This window comes from Dendrobates tinctorius, unplaced genomic scaffold, assembly GCF_039654945.1.
Source record: "Dendrobates tinctorius isolate UK_male_01 unplaced genomic scaffold, ASM3965494v1 ptg000004l, whole genome shotgun sequence".
Classification (NCBI taxonomy): Eukaryota; Metazoa; Chordata; class Amphibia; order Anura; family Dendrobatidae; genus Dendrobates; species Dendrobates tinctorius.
This window is the reverse complement of record NW_027361672.1, coordinates 20428569-20448100: the sequence shown is the minus strand read 5'-3', so window position 1 is coordinate 20448100 and position 19532 is coordinate 20428569. Positions and strand designations below refer to the sequence as shown.

The window sequence follows — 19532 nt, the reverse complement described above, 5'->3', positions numbered from 1 at the left end:
GCTCAGTTCAATTGCACAGTCATAACTCCTATGAGGAGGCAGAGACGCAGACTCATTCTCACTAAATACATCATAAAAGTCCGCCAAATAATCAGGAACATCATGCGACTGAGGAGAGGTGGAAAACACTGGAGCCTTACTAAAGGCACACCGACAACCCCAACTCACCACAGACACAGATTTCCAATCCAAAACTGGATTATGAATTTGTAACCAGGGAAACCCCAGAACAATAGTATCATGCAGATTATGCAACACCAAAAATCTGCAATTTTCTTGATGGTCTGGGGCGACCCGCATTACCACCCGGGTCCAAAACTGAGGTTTATTTTTAGCCAAAGGAGTAGCATCAATCCCCCTCAAAGGGATAGGCGTCTGCAGAGGTGTCATCGGAAATCCACAATGTTTAGCAAAATCCAAGTCCATTAGGTTTAGAGCTGCTCCCGAATCCACAAAAGCCTTGGCGGAAAATGTGGACAGGGAGCAGATCAGAGTAATAGCCAGAAGAAACTTAGGTTTAACACCACCTACAGAAAACGTGTGTGCAAAGCGTTTCTCTCGTTTAGGACAGACAGAAATAATATGCGAGGCATCTCCACAGAAAAAACACAACTTATTACGCCTTCTGAACTCCTGACGCTGCTCTCTGGACAAAACTCTATCACATTGCATAGGTTCAGACATTTGTTCAACAGGTGGCAACACCTCTCGTGCAGTTTTGCGTTCGCGCAAACGCCGATCAACCTGAATAGCTAATGACATAGAATCGTCAAGACCAGAGGGAACAGGAAATCCCACCATAGTATCTTTTACGGCTTCTGACAACCCCTTCCGAAAGAGAGCAGCCAAGGCATTATCATTCCAGGTAGTAAGTACTGCCCATTTTCAGAATTTTTGACAGTACAATTCTGCAGAATCTCGACCCTGGTTCAATGCCAGCAGGGTCTTTTCAGCCTGATCAATGGCATTAGGTTCGTCATACAACAACCCCAAGGCTTGAAAAAATGTGTTCACATTAGTCAGGATAGGATCATCTGGTTTCAAAGAAAACGCCCAATCCTGGGCATCGCCACGCAGCAAAGAGATGACAATTTTAACCTGCTGCACGGAGTTCCCCGACGAGTTAGGCTTCAAGGCAAAAAATAATTTACAATTATTTTGGAAATTCAAAAATTTAGACCGATCCCCAAAAAATACATCAGGTGTAGGAATCTTTGGTTCAGCAGCATGTGAATGAGCAAGGTAGGCGGAAATTCCCCGCACTTCCGCAGCGAGCTGTTCCACACGATCAGACAATTGCTTTATCTCCATTGAGAGAAAAAAAAATTCCCCCTACGGCCTCAGAGATATAGAGGAAAAAATATACACACTTTTTTTTTTTTACAATTCTTTCCTGCTATTGAGTACCCTAGGATCTGCGGTATGGCGTGTGATTCTGTTATGATTGAGTCACCGTAGGAGGCAGACACAAAAATAGAAGCTACGTCCAGAAAACCAGAGAAGTTGGCAACTATCAGATTGCAGACCCCTGAACCTATCAACACAACTAGCAGTAGCCGTGGGGGGTTCCTATGGTGCCCTAGACCCCTCGATCACAGCCGGAGAGCTAAATAGCCTAAAGACAGAAAAGGAAATCTAAACTGCCCCAGAGCAGACCCCAAAGTAAAAGACAGCCCCCAACATATAATGACGGTGAAGCAAGATGAAAAAACACTCACACAGATAGAAAGATAGGCTGAGCAAACGATGGGGCCCAAGCTAACAGAACAGGAAAGGAAGGTTGCTGTCTGCAATCTGCCAAAACCCTATCAAAAACATAAGCCAACAAGTTGATATGGAAAAAGACCCTGAAGCAGCTAGGCTTCAAAAACTAAATCAGCGCTCAGGTATTTTCAGAAGACAGAGCTAAAGGAATTCAGCTCACCCCAGCAGGGAATGGCAGAAATCCAGAAAAACAAAGCAAAACAAAGTCAAAGCACAAATGCAAAAAGCCGAGCAGAAAACTTAGCTTTAGAAGAGCAGGAATTCAGACTGGTCTCCAAGGATCCCACAGAGAAATCACCCGCAGGGCAGAAGGGCGTTGGCAGCCTTATATCCAGTCAGTAACTCCACTCAGCCAGTCATCATCATTAGGCTCAGGTGTTTGATAATCAGGCTCACTACCTTTCTTTACCAGAAGAGGGAGTTCATCGGGCCTCAGTAGTGAAGGGGAAAATGAACTCACAACAATGTCCAGTCTCCCCTCTTCCTCCTTATCCTCCTCCGCCTCATGATCCTATGCTGAATTACCCTCTACATCACTCCCAAGTTGAAAGCTATGCAGCAGCGCATCGGCAAAGCGGCAAAATGCTCTGCTGAAGCTGATCTGCTTAGGTGAAACACCACATACTGCAGCAGAGCTGTGGCAAGGAATAAAGCAACAGACCGATCAGTGGCTCTCCCCACTGCAACTCCAACCTGGTCTGGTTGTGTGCGGCAATGGGCGTAACCTGGTGGCGGCTTTAAAGCTCAGGAAGCTGTTACACGTGTCATGCATAGCTCACGTGCTGAACCCAGTGGTGCAGAAATTTCTAAAAACATACCCTGACTTGCTGTACCTACTTGATAAGGTGCGCCGTATTTGCGCCCATTTCCGCCACTCCTCAACCGCTGTTGCCGGTCTTGCAGCGCTTCAAAAGCAATTTAATTTGCCAAACCACAGACTCATTTGCGACCTCCCAACACGGTGGAACTCAACATATAATATGTTGGCAAGGGTAAGTGAGCAGCAGAGGGCACTTTCTGAATACCAGCTTAAATATGCCTGTCACACTGAGACTCAGCCAAGACACATAACAACTGTCAAGTGGATGTGGATCGCTGATATTTGTGAGGTGCTTGACCATCCCTATGCTATGTCTGCTGAAAAAATCACTGCAGAATCAAAAAATGGAATCTTTGCGTGCCCAGCAGCTGGGTATGGAGCAAGATTTCACAATGGGTGATCCTACCCAGCCCAGCCAATATCATCAGGTAGCATTGGGGGATGAAGATGATGATGAAAATGAGGAGGGAAAGGACTTCTTTTTCAGTGGTATCGAGGGGACACCTCATGCTACAGAGAAGAATCCCAACCCCAGCTTCATGTCTGTCCAGCATGGGTGGGCTGGAGAGGAGGAGGTGGAGGAGGAGAGTCAGTGTGAGGAGAGGATGGGTTCTGTTCCTCCTTCAGGGGTCACAGAACATTTGCCTCTTTGCAGCTTGGCACACATGGCACACTTTATATCTGACTGTCTGTGCCAAGACCCTCGCGTAATTCACATTTTCAATAGCAACCTATACTGGTTGGCCTCCATTCTAGACCCATGGTACAAGGACAAATTTCCTTCGCTACTGTTGCAGTCACCAAGGGGTTTCACAATGGAATCCTTCAAGAAGGCCGTTGTCGATCATTTGATGGCAATAGCACCCTCAGACACCACTGCTAGCAGATATACCAGCTCTGTGCAACAGCATGCATTAATGGGGAGAGATACGCCAAGCAGGTCCAAAAGAGGTGGTGGTAAAATGTCCACAAACAGGGCCATCTTCAATAAACCGGCTCATCACCAATGACTAGCTTTAACAGTAGCAATGTCAAGGAGGGAGAATTTGAATAAGATGGTCAATGACTATGTCAGTTACCATACCTACGTCCTTCCTGTCGCTTCTATACCGTTTAATTACTGGGTATCCAAGCTGAATAGTTGGTCTGACCTCTCCTTCTATGCCTTGGAGATGCTGGCCTGCCCTGCTAGTGTGGTGTCAGAGCATGTTTTCTGTGCCGCTGGGGCAATCATCACAGATACACGCACACGGTTGACTACAGAGAATGCATACAGGCTGACTCTGATAAAATTTAACAAGGACTAGATTTCGCAACAGTATTTAAGCCCTCCAGATGACAGTATCCCAACCTAAAGTCACCCAAAACGTTATTTTTTTTTAAATTGGTGATCACCTCCATCCCTTCCCATACAAGCCCCTTTTCTTCTTTTTACACATGTTTTCAAAACCTGCTTCTGACACATGTACCTCATGGTCAATAAGCTAAAAACAATGTTACGTTAATTAATATTTTCCATCGGAGGCACTTGTGATGAGAGTGAGACCCTTCTTCCTTCACCAACCATGGTATCATGCCCCTTGGACTAATTTTTGGAGACACTATGGCTATGCCTGGACACTGGGCACTGCAACCTCTATGCTAGTATTCCTACCTTCATCATAATTGTTTCGCCCTTCAGATCTGTCTTGCTTCCTTCATCAACTATGATACAGCCCCTTGGGCTAATTTTTGGAGACACTATGGCTATGCCTGGACACTGGGCACTGTCATCTCTATGCTAGTAGTCCTACCTTCATCATAATTGTTTGGCCCTTCAGACCTGTCTTGCTTCCTTCATCAACTATAATACAGCCCCTTGGGCTAATTTTTGGTCACACTCTGGCTATACCTGGACACTGGGCACTGCAACCTCTATGCTAATAGTCCTAGCTTCATAATAATTGTTTGGCCCTTCAGACCTGCCTTGCTTCCTTCATCAACCATGATGCAGCCCCTAGGGCTAATGTTTTGATGACACTATGTCTATGCCTACACATTGGGCAGTGGCACAACAAGGACAGTAGTCCAAGCTTTATAATTGTGAATCCCTTGTGATGATGATGATGAGTGACTTCTTCCTGTGTTAATCATAACACAGCCCCTAGGGCAGATTGCTCTCCTTACACACTTAGCTGTCAGAAGATTGCCTCCATCATCACTCGCTCTTATGGCACTTCTGATATATTAATGGCACTGCGTAAGTGGCGTACGAGTCACGCTTTGCTGGCAAAAAAAACACAGGACTTCAAATAGTGTTTGCAAATTCTAGTGAAGCAGTGGTGTAAAAACATTCGCGCAGCCCCTGATCAGGTGCCCCAATGTTATATACATTTGTTTACAGCATACATTTTTTTTAACATTTACACCTTATTTAGACTTTTCCCCAGCCCCCAGACAACATTGTAGGGTCCAGCAGACAATTACTCGCATTTTCCATTGACTATTATTGGACTCGCAAATCGTACCGAATACCCGAATATTATGGTATACTCGGTACGAGAATAGCGAGTCCGAATACTTCACTACTCACTCATCCCTAATCCTTATAAAAAGGCTGAATAACCCATGGTTTTATTAAGGCCCGAAGGGCTAATTGTTCCCAACTGGTAAATCCAGCGAGATTCTAATTGTGCTAGGATTCTGCCCACATCACCTCCATGTGAATCCAAATCTATTTGGTCAATGGCCTTTATTTTTAAGGCTCTAGAGTTACAATCATGAATTTTTTTAAAATGACGCGGCAGCGTCTTTAATTGAGTATCATTTTTCACCATTCGGGCCTTCTCAATATCCAACGCATGTTCTCTAACATGAATCTTGAGTTCACGTGTGGTAAAATCTACATACACCTTACCACACGGACATTCAGCATGATAGACAGCAGCTCTGGATGTACACGTTAAATGTTTACAAATCTCATACATACATGATCCATCCCAGTTCTTTAAAAATTTTCTCTTAACCAAATTAGAACAAGCCTTACAGTGGCCACATGGAAAAAATCCCTGAGGAGGAGGAGAGCCCAAAAAACCTTCAGACCTGCCTTGCTTCCTTCATCAACCATGATGCAGCCCCTAGGGCTAATGTTTTGATGACACTATGTCTATGCCTACACATTGGGCAGTGGCACAACAAGGACAGTAGTCCAAGCTTTATAATTGTGAATCCCTTGTGATGATGATGATGAGTGACTTCTTCCTGCGTTAATCATAACACAGCCCTTAGGGCAGATTGCTCTCCTTACACACTTAGCTGTCAGAAGATTGCCTCCATCATCACTCGCTCTTATGGCACTTCTGATATATTAATGGCACTGCGTAAGTGGCGTACGAGTCACGCTTTGACGGCAAAAAAAACACAGGACTTCAAATAGTGTTTGTAAATTCTAGTGAAGCAGTGGTGTAAAAACACTCACGCAGCCCCTGATCAGGTGCCCCCATGTTATATACATTTGTTTACAGCATACATTTTTTTTAACATTTACACATTTTTTAGAGTTTTCCCCAGCCCCCAGACAACTTTGTAGGGTCCAGCAGACAATTACTCGCATTTTCCATTGACTATCATTGGACTCGCAAATCGTACCGAATACCCGAGTATTATGGTATACTCGGTACGAGAATAGCGAGTCCGAATACTTCACTACTCACTTATCCCTAATCCTTATAAAAAGGCTGAATAACCCATGGTTTTATAAAGGCCTGAAGGGCTAATAGTTCCCAAATGGTAAATCCAGCGACATTCTAATTGTGCTAGGATTCTGCCCACATCACCTCCATGTGAATCCAAATCTGTTTGGTCAATGGCCTTTATTTTTAAGGCTCTAGAGTTACAATCATGAAATTTTTTAAAATGACGCGGCAGCGTCTTTAAATGAGTATCATCTTTCACCATTCGGGCCTTCTCAATATCCAACGCATGTTCTCTAACACGAATCTTGAGTTCACGTGTGGTAAAACCTACATACACCTTACAACATGGACAATCAGCATGATAGACAACAGCTCTGGATGTACACGTTAAATGTTTACAAATCTCATACATACATGATCCATCCCAGTTCTTTAAAAATTTTCTCTTAGCCAAATTAGAACAAGCCTTACAGTGGCCACATGGAAAAAATCCCTGAGGAGGAGGAGATCCCAAAAAACCTTTTCTAGAGGGTTTGTAATGGTTGTGTACCAAGAGGTCTTTAAGATTAGCAGATCATTTAGGCAAACATTGTGGGGATTGTGGCAAGATCTATTTGAGTACAGGATCAGATAAAATGATTTTCCAATGTTTATTAATGATGTTAACAAGATGGTACCATTGAGTATTGAATGTGGATATGAATCGTACCTGTTTCATATCTTGATTTTCCACTTTCCTTTTCGTTCCATACAACAATTCATTTCTTGAGGTATGCATCGCCCTATTATATCCCCTTTGAATCATCTTACAACTATAGGCTCTTTCTTAAAATCTCTCCTTTAAATGACTACACTGTTTAATAAAAGATTCTTAATTTGAACAAATTTTCTTAACCCGAAGGAATTGTCCAATGGGGATTCCGTGGATGGTACTTCTCGGATGAGATGAGTCGGCTCTCAAATAAGAGTTAGTCGCAGTGGGTTTCCTGTAAACATCAGTGCGTATAATGCCATTAGTTGAAGCCACTATCCAAATATCCAGGAATTCTAAACTACCAGATTTAAAAGTCAGATGTATATTGCGATAGTTGGTATTTAATTTTTACATAAGACCTCCCAAGTCTTCCATGGAGCTCTCCCAAACAAAAAGACATTGTCTGTCTATGTATCTCATCCAATTTTATACTTTACTCTTTCCAAAATATCATCCTCAAATTTTTTTTTTCTCCCAGGCACCTAAAAATAAATTGGCGTATGAGGGGGCGCAAGACGCCCCCATAGCCGTACCTTGTTGTTGAAGATAAATTTTTACATTGAAGATGAAAACATTGTGCCTCAAGATGTAATCCAATAATACCAGGATGAGATCAACCAGACGACTATCCATATTAATTGATCTGAAGAATCAGGAGGTAGCTGCCAAACCATCATTGTGCTTGATAGAAGTATACAAGGCTTCTACATCAGCCATAACTAGAAGCATGCTGTCATCCAACAGATGACATTGTGATATCATTCTGATGTTGTAACTAGGGATGAGCAAACATACTCGTGAGGATTCGGTACTCGGCTAGTAATGCGGTACTCGCAGAACTCGAATCCTCGCAAGTATTTCACTACTCGCCTCGCAATATTCGCAACAGCCCACACACAGTCCTTGCACTGTCCCCGCACAGCCCTGCACAGTCCCACACAGCATGGTACAGTCCCCCCACAGCCCAACACGGCCCACCACAGTCCCACACAGCCCAGCACAGTTCCGCACAGTACCTGCAAAGCCCTGCACAGTCCCGTACAGCACGGCACAGTCTTCGCACAGGCCAGCACAGTCCCCACACAGGCCAGCACAGTCCCCGCACAGGCCAGCACAGTCCCGCACAGCCCAGCACAGTCCCCGCACAGGCCAGCACAGTCCCGCATAGCCTGGCACAGTCCCCGCGCAGGCCAGCACAATCCCGCATAGCCTGGCACAGTCTTCGCATAGTCCCCTCCCAGTCTATCACAGTCCCCACCCATTAATCGCATTTCCCATAGATTACAATGGACTCGGTACTCGTTATGAGTACCTGAGTATTAGGAGGTACTCGTAACGAGTACAGCGAGTCTGTATACTACTACAGTACTCGCTCATCCCTAGTTGTAACTGGGAGGCTTCCACTTATTATGGCCATGTTATGTTCAACTATACGGACATTTATTTGAATGTCATATATTTGTATTGCTACTTTGCTGCATCACATTAATGCTTACTGACGATTGTGATGTTTGGAGTGCCTTGTATTTGGGAATCTTAAATGGCATGTTAATTTTGTTTATCTTGTGCCCATATTAGTTTGCATGCTACATTAGTAACCTGTCCAGTAGTCTAACAATTCAGTTTGTACCCATTGAGTAATATATAGTGTATCTCTTCATTAGTGTTGAGCGATACCTTCCGATATCGGGAAATATCGGATCGGATTGGATCGGACCGATACCCCAAAAATATCTGATATCGCCGATTCCGATACCGGAAACCAATGCAAGTCAATGGGACACAAATATCGGAAGGAAAATAAACCCTTACTTTCCTTGTAGGTTAATTCTACATGAAGGAAAACAACTAAGAATAAAGTAGAATGTATTGGGGGAGGTGGAGGAGACATTAAAGGCATAGAGGTTTAGCCCAATCAAATGGAATAGCAGGAATTAATTTTTTTTCAGACGTTCGGAGTTACAAAGATATTGACTATATTAAGCTTTTTTATATTTTGTCAGATATTTGTTTCACTAGTTCCATGCTCTTCACCTTCTTTTTTACTTCTCCCACACTTTCTCCTTCATCATCCTCAGCAGCAGCATCTTTTTCATCAATTTTTTCACCTTATTCACCTTCTTCCTATTATACTTTTTTTTTACATTCTTCATATTCTTCTTATTCAACTATTTTTCTTCTTCATATTCTACTCCTTCATCTTCTTCATATTCTTCTTCATCATATTCTTATTTGTGACAGGCATTCCTGTAGTTGTTATCTATAAAAGTTTGAAGATTACACCTTCAGTTTTGCCTGTCACAAAAGATTAACAACAGGATTTGTCCGCGTTCAGTTTTGCCTACAGCAGCAGGTATTTTCCAGGGGCAGCTGCTAATAAAATCTTCTTTAATGAAACCATTTAAAATGTGCAATACAAAGGGCTCTCCATATAACCGCACCACAGCAGAGGTATGGTAGATATATCGATGATACCCTTATCATTTGGGGTGGAGATATCTCTGCCATACCAGATTTCATAGGGTACATTAACTCTAATAATTACAGTATTCAATTCACGTATAATTACAGTTTTAATAATATTTCATTCTTGGATTTGCATTTAAGTGGTACAGACGGTGCGGTGATTCACACCAAAACGCACCATAAACCATATAGTGGAAATACGGTGTTACATGCAAAGAGCAGTCATACTAAGCACACAATTAAGTCCATTCCCATGGGTGAACACAACAGAATCAAGCGAAATTGCAGCTCAGATGAATTTTTGAAAGAAGAATTTGGACATATTACTAACAAATTGATAAACCACAACTATCCTAACTGGTCCCTCATTAGAGCGAAAAAAATAGTGCAAACTAAAAATCGGAATGAATTATTGGCACCTAAAACAGTGGCGAAAAAAAGGCAGCAACTATGGGAAAAAAACCCTATATATGTTTTCAGTATAGCCCGTAATTTTCGTCCATCAAAAATATTGCTTGTAAGTTCCTACCCATTCTGTTTCAGGATAATGAATTAGCCAAAATTTTATCATCAGGAATTAATGTGGTGTCCAGAAAAGCTCCTTCTTTAGGAAGCATATTATCCCCCAGCATGTTTTCATTAACACATCACAAACCTAGAGAAAATTGGCTGACTGTTAAAGGCTTTTATAAATGTGGTGCCAATATTTGCAAAATATGTAAATACGTTCAAATATCTCAGGAATTTACCAACAATAATCACAGTTCAAATTTTTAAAATAAAAAATTACATCAACTGCAATTCTAGCAATATAATGTATAAAATTAACTGTGACCAGTGCGATTTGTCTTATGTCGGCTGCACTTCTAGGCAGCTTAAAGCAAGAATAAGAGAACATTTGAATGATATTAGCAACGCGAATAATTATACACAAAATATTTCAGCAGCTTCTAGACACTTCATCGAATGTCATGCTCGCAATACATCACACTTTAAAGTTCAGGGAATAGAACGAGTTAACTTGTCATTACGTGGGGGAGACATCAGGCGATGTCTCCTCACCCGTGAAGCGTTTTGGATATATCATTTGAACAATAGACATCCAAATGGTCTTAACAAGAGACATGATTTACTGTTGCACTATTGTTAATGTCGATTTTTATGTATAGTTGTATATCGGACTATATGTGTCCAATTTGTTTGGTACCTATTGTCATGTGATTTTTATAGGATGTTCTATTTGCTAACCACACATATATATCTGACCAAGGATAGACTTCAAGCATGGCTTTGACAAAGACCGCTAGGTCGAAACGCGTAGTCTGTTTCTTCTGCTGTGGTGCGGTTATATGGAGAGCCCTTTGTATTGCACATTTTAAAGGGTTTCATTAAAGAAGATTTTATTAGCAGCTGGAGCTGAACTTTCCTTCTTTGATACTTGACGTCGGTCTACTCGGAGCTCCGAGTTTCTGCGCCCAATTTTTGGTGAGCTGGCTATTTCTTTGTATTTTATATTTTCCAGGGGCACCACGAGGAGGAACGGACTCATCCCCATACACTGCTTAGTCTTCTTCTGCTTATAATTTAGATAATATCTTTTGCTCTGATTTTTAGTCTTATGCTTAATGTTCTTCTGCTTTTTGTTCTGCAGCTTCTTGTTCTTCTGCTTCTTGGTCTTCTGTCTCTTGTTCTTCTGTATCTTGGTGGTTGTCTTCTTGTTATTTGTCCTCTTGGTCATCTTCTTCAGGGTCATCTTCTTGGTCTTCTTCAGGGTGGTCTTCAGGGTCGTCGTCTTCGGGGTCGTCGTCTTCTTCAGGGTGGTCTTCAGGGTCATCGTCTTTAGGGTCGTCGTCAGGGAGATCCAGAGTGATCACCAAAAACCATTTCAAAAAGCTTGTACTTGGAAATGTAGCAGAAGGTACAAGAAGGCTGAGGTACTGCTGAGGACCAGTTGACGGTACTGGAACCTGGATGGGTAGCGGAAGGTACAAGAGCCAATGGATCTACCGAGGACCAGCTGATGGTACTGGAACCCGGTTACTAAGCAGGAGGTACCTGTGCCAGAAAGCACTACAAAGGACCAGCAGACGTTGGTGGAGCTCGGATACCAAGAAGGAGGCACCTAAGCCAAAGGCTCTGCCTGGAACCAGCTGACGTTACTGGAACGCAGGGGGACATATTCAAGATTGACTTCCAAAGAACCAGCTTTTGGTACTGGAACTCAGATAGGCAGCAGAAGGTACACATGAAAAAAAAAGTTGCAAGGCCGCGAGCCGGCCGGAGTTACCGAAATCCACAGTCCTACAGGGGGAGCTTGTCCTATTGGCACTTCGGAACCAGCCTTCATTGCCAGATCCCGAAGCCCACATAGGAAGCACTTTAACTGCAGGCACCATAGAGTCGGCTAACCCGACCGCAACACGACAGGACAACGTATTGGAGGCAAAGTGACGTTGACACTACCTGGAAACAGCTGGTGTGCTGGAACCAGGCTGGGCAGGAGTGAGTACCCATGCCAAAGGCCCTTCTGAGCAGCAACTGGTGGTGTTGGAGCCCAGGGATTACAGGAGAAACAGAGTGTAGCCAGAGGCCTAATTGGAGCAAATTTAATATCTGTAGTAGTGTGAATGTGGACAAAGCAGGAGAAATTGCTGGACACACAGCAGGGGATCAGCTGACGTTACTGAACCCCAATAACACTGGAGCATGTGTTGACTGTGCAGACGGCACTTATGAGCAGCAACTGGTGGTGTTGGAGCCCAGGGATTACAGTTTAGGTGGTAGAAACATGAACACAACAGGAGACCTGGATACTGTTGCCAACCAATTATTTAATCTGGAAGAGGACTGGCAAATTCCTGCAAGATCCAGGCCTTGTTCATTTTCAGAAAAGTAAGCCGGTTAACGTTATCGGAGGATAGTCGCATGCGACGGTCTGTTAGTACACCACCTGCAGCACTAGAGACGCATTCCAATAATTCACTAGCAGCAGGGCAAGCCAGCACCTTCAATGCATACTGGCTAAGCTCTGGCCATGTATCCAGCTTAGAGACCCAAAACTTGAAGGGGGAAGAGCCGTGTGGGAGAACACTGAGAGGGCAAGACATGTAGTCTGTCACCATCTGACGGAAACGTTGCCTCCTGCTGACTGGAGCCATCTGTGATGGTGTAGACATTTGCGGCGGGGACACAAAACTTTGCCACATTTGGGCCATACTGGTCTTGCCTTGTGCTGAGGCGCTGCTTCTGCTCCCTCTTTGTGCAGAGCTTCCTACACTGCCTCGACGCACTGAGCTGCTTTGTAAAGCACTATCAGCACTAGAGTTGAGCGATACCGTCCGATACTTCAAAGTATCGGATCGGAATGGATCGGCCGATCTTAAAAAAAAGTATCGGTATCGCCGATTCCGATACCGGAAGTCCCATTCAAGTCTATGGGACTTCCGGTATCGGAATAAGAAAAATCCTGTTTTTCCCTTGTACAGCCTCTCTGGGGTCTGTACGGGCCTTTCGGGGGGCTGTGCCGGCCTGCCAGGGGGTCTGTGCAGGCTCCGGTGGTCTGTGCCGGCCTGCCGGGGGGCTGTGCCGGCCTGCCAGGGGGGCTGTGCAGGCTCCGGTGGGCTGTGCCGGCCTGCCGGGGGGCTGTGCCGGCCTGCCGGTGGTCTGTGCACCCTGTGGGGGGCTGTGCCGGCCTGCCGGGGGGCTGTGCCGGCCTGCCGGGGGGCTGTGCTGATGTCCGGGGGTCTGTGCAAGCATCGTCCGATGGGACTACAAGTCCCATCTGGCGATGCCTGCTACCATGACAGTGATTGACACATTAGCCAATGATGGGACAGTAGTAGTCCCATCATCCGGCTAATGTGTTAAATGTTAAAAAAAAAAAAAAAAATACTACATACATACTACATGCATGCTACATACATACTACATACATACTACATACATACTACATACATACTACATACATAACACATATATACTACATACATACCCCCCGGCAGACCGGCAGAGACCCCCGGAAGGCCCGAAATGACGGCGCATCATGATGCGCACACACCGCGCATCATGATGACGTCATTTCGGCTGTCAATCAACTTTGAACTTCCGATTCCGATGCCGACTTCCGATATTGAAAAAATATCGGAAGTCGGCATCGGAATTCCGATACAGCAAGTATCGGCCGATACCCGATACTTGCGGTATCGGAATGCTCAACACTAATCAGCACTGCTCTCGGGTGGAATGGAGAACATGATGGAATGCACCAGTGTGTCTTGGTACTCCCGCATTTTATGCTCCCGGTTCAACGGTGTTATGAGGCTTTGTAAGTTGTCCCGGTAGCGAGGATCTAGGAGGGTGTACACCCAATAATGAGCCGTGTTGAGAATGTGGGCTATGCGGTGGTCGCTTCTCAGGCACTGCAGCATGAAATCATGTGCTGCAGACTGCCAACTGGCCAAGAAACGCTGTCCCCTGCTTGAGGCGTCATCTCTGCCTGCTCTGTATCACCCCACCCTCGCTCTACATACTGACTACTAGAGCATTGTGTACCTCCCTCCTCTGGACAGATGTCTTCCTCCTCCACACCATTTGTGACTCCTCATCCTCCACCTCTTCCACAACCTCCTCCCTTAGTGCTTGCAGTGTTTTTTCAAGCAGGCAGATAAGGGGGATAGTCTTGCTGACTAGTGCATCATCTGCACTCGCCATCCGCGTGGAATCATCGAAGGCATGCAAAGCGTGGCAGATGTCCTTCATAGAGGCCCACTCAGTGGTGGTGAAGTGTGAACAGCGCGCAGTGCGACTTGTTTGTGCCTGATGCAGCTGGTACTCCATTACTGCTGCCTGCTGCTCACACAACCTCTCCAACATATGTAACGTTGAATTCCACCTGGTGGGTAGGTCACATTTGTTGCGATGTTCCGGAAGGCGGAATCGGCGTTGCAGAGCTGCAATGTGCGATCTTGCCATGTTGGAACGCCTCTATGCGGACCTTGTGCAGCAGTGCATCAAGATCCGGATAGTCCCTCAAAAAACTCTGCACGACCAAGTTGAGCACATGTGCCAGACATGGGATGTGAGTGAGGTTGCCTAGGCCCAGAGCTGCCACCAGATTTCGGCAATTGTCACGCACTGTCAGGCCTGGCTGGAGATTTGCTGGCACAAACCACATGTCGCTCTCCTGCTTGATGGCATTCCAGAGCTCCTGAGCTGTGTGGCTTCGATTCCTCAAAGAAATTAATTTCAATACGGCCTGTTGACGTTTGGCCATGGCTGTGCTCATATCGGTCGTAACAGGTAAGCGTTCACAGGTCCATGTGGAGGTAGACTGTGACGGCTCCTGCAGTGCTGATTCGGAGGAACTGGAGTATGAGGAGGAGTCAATGTGTACAGACTGGATTCCTGCAATCCTTGGAGTTGGCAGAACACGTACAGCGCCACTCTCAAGATCTGTACCCGGCTCCACAACATTTACCCAATGGGCAGTGAGGGAAAGATATCGTCCCTGTCCATGGTTACTGGTCCACGCATCGGTGCTCAGGTGGACCTTGCTACTGACGGCGTTTAGTAGCGCATGTTTAATTTTTCCCTCCACATGCTTTTGCAGGGCAGGGAAGGCTTGCCTGCTGAAATAAAAGCGGCTGGGCACGTTGTATTGTGGGACTGCCAATGCCATGAAGTTACAGAAGGTGTCAGTCTCCACCAGCCTGAATGAGAGCATTTCAAGGGACAGTAGTTTTGCAATGCCAGCATTCAGAGCCTGTGCTCGGGGGTGGTTTGCCGAGTATGGGCGCCTTTTCTCCCATGCCTCTGCTACCGATGGCTGTAGAGTGGCCTGGGAGTGTGAGGATGACAGGGAATGTGGTGCTGTGGGTGGAATGACACTATGTCTCTGTACAACAGTGCCAGAGGTTCTTCCATGGCGATCCTGTGAGGAAGCCGAACCAGCTTTGTTTGAGCTGGAGGAAGAGGCTACAACACGAGCTGAAGAAGTGGTAGGTGGCGCTGTAGGTTGGCCTAGGTCATCAGTGTGTCTTTGTAACTCTACCACGTGCTTGGTCCGCACATGTTTCCACATATTTGTGGTTTTGAGGTTGCAGACACTTTTCCCTCTTTTCACTTTCTGATTGCACAGCTTGCATTTGACAAAGCAAATGTCATCTGCAACTGTGTCAAGAAAGGACCAGGCACTGCAAGTCTTGGGAGCGCTCGTTTTGGGTTTTGGAAGAGGCATGCTCCTAATGGGTGTCGAAGTGGAGGCTACAGGCAACTGAGTCTGCCCCCTCCCTCTCCCTCCTTTTTTGGCAATTCGGGGAACCTCTTCCTCAGAGCTGCTCCCACCACCTTCCTGTACCTCACGCCATGATGGGTCAAGGACCTCATCATCTATACTACCCTCTTTAAACGACTGCTTCTTCTGGGTAGTTTCGACAGCACAGTACGCACCGGAAAGTGGCACCTGAGTCTCATCATCAGATGCTTACTGATGTGTGCTGACCATAGGCACTGGCCTACCCGCCTCTTCAGATTCAGAGAGACAAAGCTGTTGCGCATCACTGCATACTGCCTCTTCTTCAAATTTTCGAATGCTGCTTGGCTGGCCCCCTCTTTCCAAGCCAACAGATTCAGAGAACAGAAGTAGAGATGGCTCCTATCCAGGGCTCTCTGACTGCCTGGGCAATTTGACAGGTGATGAAGAAACAGATGGGTGCTCTTCAGTGCTGTGGACCTGAGAGGATCTGGAACTAATTGAAGTCGATGCATTAGCTGCCATCCATCTGACAACGGCTTCAATTTGTTCTTCCCGCAGCAGTGGGGTACGGTGAGCTCCTACAAAGCTGCGCATAAAGGACTGTTCCCTGGTAAAACTGGGGGATACTGAGTCAATGGTGCCCGCAGCAGGCACAGAATCCCCACGTCCTCTCCCTGCTGAATCCCCACGTCCTCTCCCTGCTGCAACTCCACGCCCACGACCACGTGCCTTACTCCCTGCCTTCTTCATCTTGGTAGACTGATAAAAATAGGCAGAAAAGTACTAAGGGCTTAGTGTGCTTATTCCTGAACAGCTGCTAACAGGTAAAGGAAACACTAATTTTATAAAGTGTGGACTAGACTTTAATATGAGCTAATGTGGCCCACACAACTGTAAAGTGGAGTGTTTGGTGAACTTTATTAACTTTTTTTTTCATAAAAAGACACTGGATATGCCCAAAGATGTAAAACCGATAGTATCACAAACTTTTTGTAGCTATTACAATGCAGGAAGGTAACCTACAATGCAATAGATGAGGCTCCAAAAAAATAGGCAAATACTAATCTGGCTGGGGCTGCAGGGCACAAGCCAGCAAAAAGGCTCCTCTATCTACTCCTATAAAATGTTTGCAAATATTCTAGCTGGTTACGGATGGAACCACACTAATAGGAGAAATCTGGAAAAATGAGCAGCACGAATGCAAAAATGGACAATGTATGAGGCAGTGACGCATGTTGAGGGGACTACAACTGGAGGTATCTGCAGAACACACTACAGCGTGAGCTGCACTCACACACAGAGACCTTGCAGACAGCCGTGAACAGCGCTGCAAGGCTGCAGAAAAGCCCCTCTATCTACTCCTATATAGTGTTTTCAAGCAATCTAGCTGGATACGGATGGAACCACACTAAGGCCTCTTTCACACATCAGTTTTTTGCCGTCAGGCGCGATCCGGCTTTTTTTTGTAAAACCGGATCCGGCAAAATGCAATGCCGGATCCAGTTTTTCCCCACTGACTTGCATTAGCGCCGGATCGCGCCGGATGGCATTGCGTTTCATCCGTTTTTTGCCGGATCCGGCTACTTGTCTCATTCCGGCATCTGGAAAAAACGGCTACTGTAACGTTTTTTGTCTCCGGCGAAAAAGCCGGAAGCGCCGGATCCGGCGCTTCCAGCTTTTTGCTACAATGAAAGTCTATGGGCGCCGGAATGCGCCGGATCCAGAAAAAGACGGATCCAGCCACCGGATCCGTTTTTTTAAGTCTGCGCATGCTCAGATCCAATTGGCCAGCCCCCAGGAAACAGATATAACCTGCTAGACGGATCCAGCAAAAAAACGGATCCGTTTTTACAGTTCTCCAAAATTTATGCCGGATCCGTTTTTTCTAAAAATAGCCGGATCCTGCCTGACAGCAAAAAACTGATGTGTGAAAGTAGCCTAATAGGAGAAATCAGGAAAAATGAGCTGCACTAATGCAAAAATGGATAATGTATGAGGCAGTGAAGCACGCTGAGCAGACTACAGCCAGAGGTGGCTGCATAACACACTACAGCGTGAGCTGCACTCACACAGAGACCTCGCAGACAGCCGTGAACACCGCTGCAAGGCAAAAGAAAGCTTCTCACACAGCGTTTGCTAAAGTAGCCTGGGTAAAGCACAATAAAGCAAATTGCTAGCTCAAACTGTCCCTCAGAGTCAGAACAGCAGCGTCCTGTCCCTAAGTAAATTCACAGCAGAGTGAACCCAAAATGGCGGCGGCAGCTTTTATAATGCATCATGACATCATTTCAGCAGCCAATCACAGCCATGCCATTAGTTAACATGCCTAACAGGATGTGCCCACACTTCTTAGGATTCCTCATTCGCTGAATAAAATCAAACTGGCTCATTGCATTATGGGAACTTCCGATTACGGTGTTCAATATTCTAAAAGTATCGGAACTCAGTATCGGAACTCCAATACCGCGAATATCGGCCGATACCCGATATTGCAGTATCGGAATGCTCAACACTACTCTTAATTGTTGCCTACACAAGTGATTTTCTTGAATCCTTTATACACCATTATTATTAGTATTCATTTCCGCTTCATGTGTCTTGGACAGAATTTTGCTTTTTATTATTTGTTTTAAAGTATTTTAATCTTACCTTTTAATAAAGTTTATTGATTTTATTACATTTTGGGATCTCTTCTTATTTTCCTAATGTACCTCATTACATGGGTTTTTTGTGTTTTTGTTAGTTTAAGTGCCTTATATATTTTGACCTTTTTTTATATACCTTTGCAAATAGTAGGATCCAAGGGATAATGTTTCCCCTTGTGGAGAGTGATATGCCTGGTCTAGCACTCCAGACAGGAATAGTCATGTAATGCCATGCAGTGCTCCACTAAGAAATTAAGTATGAAAATTGCCTCTTCAAATAGGAAAAGGACTAGAACTCTAATGCCGCCTATAGTTAGTAGCAATCCTAAATGTCAATATCAACAATATCAACCCTTTAATGAGCCTTGCCATATGACTTAAAAAAGTCAAACAGTAATTGCTACCATCAAAGCTACTTAAAAAATGCTCTTTGAACATCATATAAAATATTTGTTAAATAGTAATTTTCATTATTTTCTGTGTTGTGAAAACAAGAAATTACTACAAAGTCACTAGTATCTATTGATACCTAAAAAAAGTATTCACATCATTCACATAATTTAAAAGGTTTATTTTTTAATCTTAGATTTTACAGAACTTTCATATAAGCAACACTGATACGGAACCAGTGAAGGCCATTGCTTCTGGAATGATGATTCCTACACGGAAACTGCCTGTGGTTTTTAAGAAACGATATTGACCTAAGGATAATGTGCATTTGTACCTGCTGAGTGCTGCTGTTTAAAACATACTGTTTCACCCATGTGATCAGTATAAGTCTGGGTGCTCACGATCTTGAACTAGCAGCGCTTTGGACACAGGGCATGTTCGCTGAGTCCAAAGCGCTGCCTTCTATTGAATGCAGGTAACTCCGCATTCGTTCAATGAACCATGCGGATTTACCACATCCAATGCAATGCATTCTATGTATGGAAAGAAGAGTCACTTGTCAGTCTCTGCAGGTGTCTCCGGATGCATAGTGGACATGGGATTTCTTGAAATACCATTGACTATGCTGTCACAGCTGGCAGCATAAATATGCAGAGTCAAACCCGCAGCAGTTCCTGATCATGGGCACATACCCTTAATGCTTTGCCTGTCCCAGGCTGATTGCTTTTTTTTTACTATGAAAAGAAGTCCAGCTTTTTGATGTATT

General features: G+C 44.9%; 1 protein-coding gene across 1 annotated transcript in view; it reads left to right on the top strand.

Annotated features, from left to right (window-relative positions):
* Positions 1-19076, top strand: part of LOC141081247 (1,25-dihydroxyvitamin D(3) 24-hydroxylase, mitochondrial-like) — an 86582-nt gene extending 67506 nt beyond the window's left edge. Inside the window, exon 11 of the mRNA XM_073566089.1 lies at positions 18963-19076. Within this exon, the coding sequence (XP_073422190.1) occupies positions 18963-19076 (114 nt within the window). The remainder of the gene's footprint in view (positions 1-18962) is intronic.
* Positions 19077-19532: the final 456 nt, after the last annotated feature.